The 6400-nt window shown below is 36.0% G+C and overlaps 1 protein-coding gene across 1 annotated transcript; it reads left to right on the top strand.

Annotated features, from left to right (window-relative positions):
• The first annotated feature begins 1678 nt into the window (after positions 1-1678).
• mxd3 (MAX dimerization protein 3) lies at positions 1679-6364 on the top strand. The gene is made up of 6 exons (XM_027008622.2): positions 1679-1820; positions 2427-2526; positions 2886-2915; positions 3030-3144; positions 4124-4289; positions 4475-6364. Exons 1-6 carry the CDS (start codon positions 1748-1750, stop codon positions 4585-4587), a joined length of 597 nt encoding a protein of 198 aa, XP_026864423.1. The 5' UTR covers positions 1679-1747; the 3' UTR covers positions 4588-6364.
• Positions 6365-6400: the final 36 nt, after the last annotated feature.

Here is a 6400-nt window from a genome sequence, read left to right as displayed (position 1 = left end):
CCATTCAGTCCGACCTAGGGGCAAAACATTCTGTAACATGGCTGTGTTTATTAGGGGAATACTTTTGTATACAATAAAGGCTAATACATTATTTTAGACGCGAGTGTAGTTGCGGAGAGTCTTTATTCTCCATAACATAAACAACAATAAGCACAGCAGTGAGGTAACTCATAATAAAAAGGAAACTGAAACGAGCAGTTTTTAAAATTAGTGATAATATAATTGGACTACACTAGACCACAACTTTACCCAAATATCCATTTCTATTTGCAGTACTGAAATAAGACTGGGTCACTATTGTGAGTTCCTGAATGGCAGTGCTCTTGGATAACTTGACATTTAGCCTCACGTGCGCTTCCATTTATATTGGATGATTAAATATGTCACTTCTGCCAAATCTGCGTATTGTCTGCGCCTGAGGCTATTTGCTTTCAGAATTAAGTGTCTCTTGCTTAAAGTTAGGCCATGTCTCATGACATGATTAATTAAGTCAATTGCCTTCATTTATCTTCTTCCCACGCCTTACTAACTCGTTTCTACACATTAGGATTTTGATCCAACACCTTAATAACTCGTGACAATGCCCTATTTTTTTTTTAAGATTGGATGTCACCAACAGAGCCCTATATCTTTGAATCTGAGCAAGGACAAGTCTTTTATTGTGAAGTGTGTCATGCAATATCGACCAGAGAGCGATTTTACTAAAGCTACTGTTGTTACTATCTTCACAGTTCTTTCGGCCATTGGATTACGATGTTGACAGCGGTACAACACCTCTCAGTAATAAACAAACCTTTACAAACTGATCGAAAATGGAGGCGAGACCCCCAAATGCACCGAGACCCCCAAATTACCAACTTTTGTAATTTGTAATTTGCGATTTAATAAATATACATTCAAGGGGTGATGTACGTCTTCGAATAATAGTTCACCAATTCGATACGCTTTGTCTTAAAACTAACACCCACAGCCAATCAGCATTTTGCGTCTGCATGTTGGGCGGTCTATCGTGGGACAAATGAGAACATATCATAGACAAATGAGTTATTCACCTCCTGAATTACGCAGTGATTATCCGATACAATCCACCTTTTACCCAAACCCGAGTTGTAGTTGCTCCAGGAAAAATATCAGCTTCGGAAATGGCTGCATATAGAGCTCCACTATCCATCATGTGTTTAATAACATCCTTAGGCGTAGGTTATTTTGTGTGTGTGTGTGTGGTTTTTTTTGGTAGGGGGTGGAATTGCCCCAAGTAGGGTTGGGTGGTGCGTTACACCCCGAAGTTGAAATGAAATTTACGCCACTGATAACATCTTTGCCACCATAGTCCTACGGTTGAGTCTAGCTGTTTTAGGTATGCACTCGTTTCGTATTTAAAACATTTGATTACCAGATAATGTGTAATGTTCATTTCATTTCACGATTTTTATTTTTTTTTTGTTGTTGTTTTTGATGCAAAAAAAAAACAATTGTTGGAACGTACACGGCACTACCACATACATTTTCTTATTTCTATTGACCTAATGCATCTGAAAGCGAACGACATATCTTAAAGAGAATTAATTATTCATATTTCATTTTTGTTGAAGCGCTCTATTCGCGCTCTAAAAAGCCAAATAAGGGCGTGTCGAACCGTTGGGGCGTGATCAAATTGACGCCTATTACGTGGCGACGAGCTGTTTCTCTGTTGTAGTAATTGCAGTTTTGTTAGTGTTGAGGCTTTTAAAACTCGCTAGCTAAATCCATGATGAAGGAACATGCATGTAGTATTCAAGTTCTTCTGCAAGCTGCAGAATATTTGGAAAGAAGAGAAAGAGGTATTGTTAAAGTTATTGTTATTTATATTAAAGTCAGAACTGGCTAAATAACCTTCGCTAAAGACAGTCAATTTGCTGGTCAGAATTTGTAGCTAGCCAACTTACTGCTTGAAAAAATTATTTTATTCTGACAAGTTAACCCAGCTAGTTTATTTTTAGCTAACTTACTGGGTTGTACAAAAGTTGTGGAAATTGAGCTTGCTGGTAAAATTGTGGTTGACTCCGTGACCTATATTTCAGCCCCCGTTGTACACAAAGGCGCGAAGGTTTGCAGGTTTGAAAATGTAAACACGCTGTTCTTCACTATGAGCAAGCCTTTATTTCAACTGTGAACTAATTAGCTATTTTTTTCACGCTTAAATTGTTAGCTAGCTAGCTAAAGTAGCTATTATGTCAAGATACTGTAGGAATGATTATTGGTATATAAAAGTGGCGCCAAAAAGGAAAAGGTTAAACGAAAATAAGACGTCAAGTTGGTTATTGTTGATTTAATTTGTTAGGCGTCTATAACAACAACTGACTTTGTTGTCTTTTCTTATTAGTAACCAGAAATGAACTGAACGTGTTAGTGATTTGCACTGTTCGGATTTGTGGTTTTCCCTCCAGAAGCAGAGCATGGGTATGCGTCATTAGTACCATGCTACCGTAAAGCTACAAACAAACGAAGCAAACAGAAAACTAAAAGAAATTCACCCGAGACTAGCAGGTGACTATGCTCAAGTCCGTTTAGCGACCTATGGTTAGCCATCACTGTCGCGGGGGCGTTTGAGACCTCATGTGAGAGTTTAAGGCTCATACCACACACTTCGGGCCGAGGCCATTTCAAAGAGGAGCAGCTGTCTACCGATCACAAACTTAATCGTACATTTTACAAGATGTAAGTAATTAGGCTAATGTGTGATATATGTAGAGTGTGTATCAGGCTGATTGACGATTTGCTGTAGTTATTCTCTAGCTATAATTCTAGCTAGTTCTAATAACTATGCTTATCAGACTAAAACAATTTTAGTCTGTTTAGGCAGTCTCAATGCTTATAATAACAGTGTTTTTGTATTTTTTTTTAAGGTCAGTTCACAATGAATTGGAAAAGCACAGGTATAACTTGCATCTTTGATTTCACTGGATGATTTTGAGCATACTGCATTCAATTGATGGAGATGAACAATTTATTTTGAGAGAACAATACATGTTTCTGATTTTCAATTGGAGACGAGCCCAGTTGCGACACTGCTTGGAACAGCTAAAACAGCAGGTCCCATTATCCATTGATTCAACAAGGAACACCACTCTGAACCTGCTTAGAAGGGCGCAATTACACATAAAGGTGAGCAGACTAAAAATTAAGATTCATAAAGATAAATATATAAACATTACAAGTATTGTAGTATCAGTTTTGCTGACAGTCAGATAAAAGGAAGAAATGCTGTTTGGAAAACATCAGATATTTAAAGGAGGTTTTATCTTCTATACAAGTTTACATTTATATTATCTAGAGCCACTTAAGTTAAATCATGTTACAGAGGTAAGCAAATATAGCATTTGGAAACCTGTCCAATGACTTATGAATAGCATGATGTATTTGCCTACTAAACTAACCAACCACTTTGTTTTCAAGTCTTCAAGACCATGTTTCTTCTCTAGCACATTATCTTAAAAAATAGGCAATACTCAAATTGTCTCAGAAGACGTGTCTAGTACTTAAAACGAACTTTTGTGAAAAGGTTTGCATTGCTACATTTAGTGTAATGGCCAGGTAGAAGATGCTAAAGGTGTTTGCTAGGTTAAACCAGAATATAATCCAAAGTCATAGTCACAAATCCATGACAGTGGCTGTTGATTTTCCTTTTTATGCCTGCTCATGTCAGCTAGGTGAGGAACATGCACCTATTCTTAGCAAAAATAATTAACGTCCATTAGCGTGGTGTGATGTATGTTAATAAGCACTTAAGATGTTATATTTGAGTTATCTTAAAACCAGGGTTATGTCAGTTGGGGCAATAGCACTCTTAATATTAGAAGTGATTAAGTCTACAGAGGGAAGAAGGACTATAAAGTGTTTCAGTGGGAATTTCTACTTGTTAGTCATTTAAAGCACAAATGGTCTTGGTAGGCTATAATTAAAATATTGTTCTGCTGAATGATTAATGTCCTGCTTGACCTATATCTGAGTACTGCTAAATATTATAGCCTGCAACATGGATAAGGGCATGCATTTAAGAACCCCCCCCCCCCCCCAAGTTCTGAAGAGATTTCCAACCGATCACTGTTTTATAAAAAACAGTCTACATGAGCTGTGTTTGTAGAAATTGCAGAAACAGGCTGAACATGCTGAGTTGATGAAGAACCGGCTACGGTGGGAGCAGCAGGAGCTACGTGTGCGCTTACAACAGCTGCAGGGTACCACAGAGCGGACACGCAATGATAGCTCGGGCTCAGCCGTGTCTTCTGACAGGTCTGACTCTGACAAAGGTGAGTCTGATCAATATTTTTGTTGTTTTATTTCTATTTTTGATTAGTCACTACAAAGTGTGTATATACATTGTTTGTAATTGTCTGCAAAACGTTTACTTTTAACTCTTTTAAAACTATTATTAACTATTATTGACTCTCTAACTGTTAACTATATTGAAGTTGTATATGTTTTCTTATTGTAGAGGATGTGGAGATTGATGTTGAGAGCATGGTGTGGATTTTGGATTCTGATAGTCTGGCCACAACACAAACTGATGATCATAGTTACTCCATTACGGATCACACCTGGTTATGACGACTATAAAAAGTTGTCATGCATTCCATAAACTGTATTGGAAGGTAGATTAAAACAGGATAAGCCTGAGACAATAAATGTCTGGTTGCTTCCCACAGACCTATTCCGCTGGTGTGGGATTATTTATTTATTTATTTATTTAGTTGTTTTGTTTTTTGTTTTTTGGAAAAAAAAAATCTAACTTTAAGCTTTTTGCAAGCAGGACTAGAATTTTTGATGGATCCCTCCCCTTCAGGCATGTTGTGATGCTTGGAATAGACAGTCTTCATTAATGAAGGTATGACCACTTGGACATACTGTTTGCTTGCCAATTTAACATCTGTTTGCAATGCACAAATCAGTGTTGTTGTCGCCTCGCCCCATCAGCCTAGTCTTTTATTTTATGTAACTTTGCACAAAATGCTGTATTGGCACTTACTGTTTCTGATTCAGAGTATCCCTATATTTACAAACTGAATGGCAGATCATGACTGCATTTTGTTTTTAAATCCTACTAAAACACACAAATGCATACAGTAGTCTGGAGGCTTCTTCAAAATGTATTTAGCATATTATATATGCTTAATAGTTGAAAAAATGAGTATAAAAATGGTTACCAGTAATGTTAAAATATGGATTATGATCTAATTTGCCTAATGCTTAATCAATATTTGGTAATATATTAAAGATCTGTGCCATTCAGTTCTGCTAAGACTATTTAAAAGATTTAAGACAAATTAATGGAAATGTGTTTTAGATTTGACTACTAGTACTATGCGGTACTTAATGGTTACATTAAAGTATTATGGATCTTAAGCCTCTTATCATAAACCAATCAACCTGTTATGTCTGAATGTTGAATGAAGCAAATGTCATTTTATACAACTAATTTTAGCAGTAATTAATAAATTGTAGTTGTGTAAATGTACATAGCAGAGTACATTGTATGATAAACACCAAATGCCTTACAAACTTTGTATTTCAGTTCTCGTGTAGTGTTTTTAATCAATGTAAACCTTTTGTACAAATAAATATTTTAAGTATTTAACTTAATTCAAATTCCAAGTTTAATGTTTGCAATTTGTTTTTCAACCTGGTTTTCCTTGTGCTTTTCCCTTTTAGGTATACAATGTAACAGGGCATTTCCACTTTTAATATACTAAAATGAGAAACATGCTAGAATATCCTGCTCAGAATTTAGACACAAACTCTTATGTAAACAATAACAGGCTTTTATGCAGCCTATTTTAATGAACACATGCTTTATATTTAATTTAATTTGCAAAGCATGTTTAAAAAAGCAAAGCTATAAATTTCATTTATTGATCTAATCCTATAAGCTTAACCTGAATAAAGATTTCTAGGTAGCAGACACTAAGCAAATTCGATTGAATAAAATTTAGCTTAGTTTTGTACTAGTAAACACTAATTTACACACTTCATAGGTTTCATGCATATATGAAGACATTGCTCTCTATCCAAATTCTTTGTTTCAAGTGCCAAATGTTGGAATGCTCAAGATGTCCTTTAATATCATATAGGCAGTGACCAGGAGGATCAGGGGCCCCTCAACTCACTTCAATTTGAGGCAATGGCATAACTGTAAATAGCAGAAGTAAAGCCATGGTTTGTACAATTGGAAGAGCACATCTGAACAAGAATGGACACTTTTAGAAAATCAGTGTTAAACTGACCAACAACACTCAACTAGCATATGGAAAAATAAGTTACAATAGCCCTCCCAAAATGGATTAATCATAGTAACATCTCAGTGAACACGAGGATAAAAGGATTGTGTTGCATCAGTCATGTATTCTTTAAAGACAGCACATAG

This window comes from Electrophorus electricus, chromosome 12, assembly GCF_013358815.1.
Source record: "Electrophorus electricus isolate fEleEle1 chromosome 12, fEleEle1.pri, whole genome shotgun sequence".
Classification (NCBI taxonomy): Eukaryota; Metazoa; Chordata; class Actinopteri; order Gymnotiformes; family Gymnotidae; genus Electrophorus; species Electrophorus electricus.
Note: the sequence above shows the minus strand (reverse complement) of the source record. Positions and strands in the feature narration are given on the sequence as shown.

Coding starts and splice junctions, on each gene's coding strand:
- mxd3 (XM_027008622.2), top strand. CDS start 1,748: ATGATGAAGGAACATGCATGTAGTATTCAAGTTCTTCTGCAAGCTGCA. Junction 1,821..2,426: donor TTTGGAAAGAAGAGAAAGAG/GTATTGTTAAAG, acceptor TTTTCCCTCCAG/AAGCAGAGCATGGGTATGCG. Junction 3,145..4,123: donor GGGCGCAATTACACATAAAG/GTGAGCAGACTA, acceptor CTGTGTTTGTAG/AAATTGCAGAAACAGGCTGA.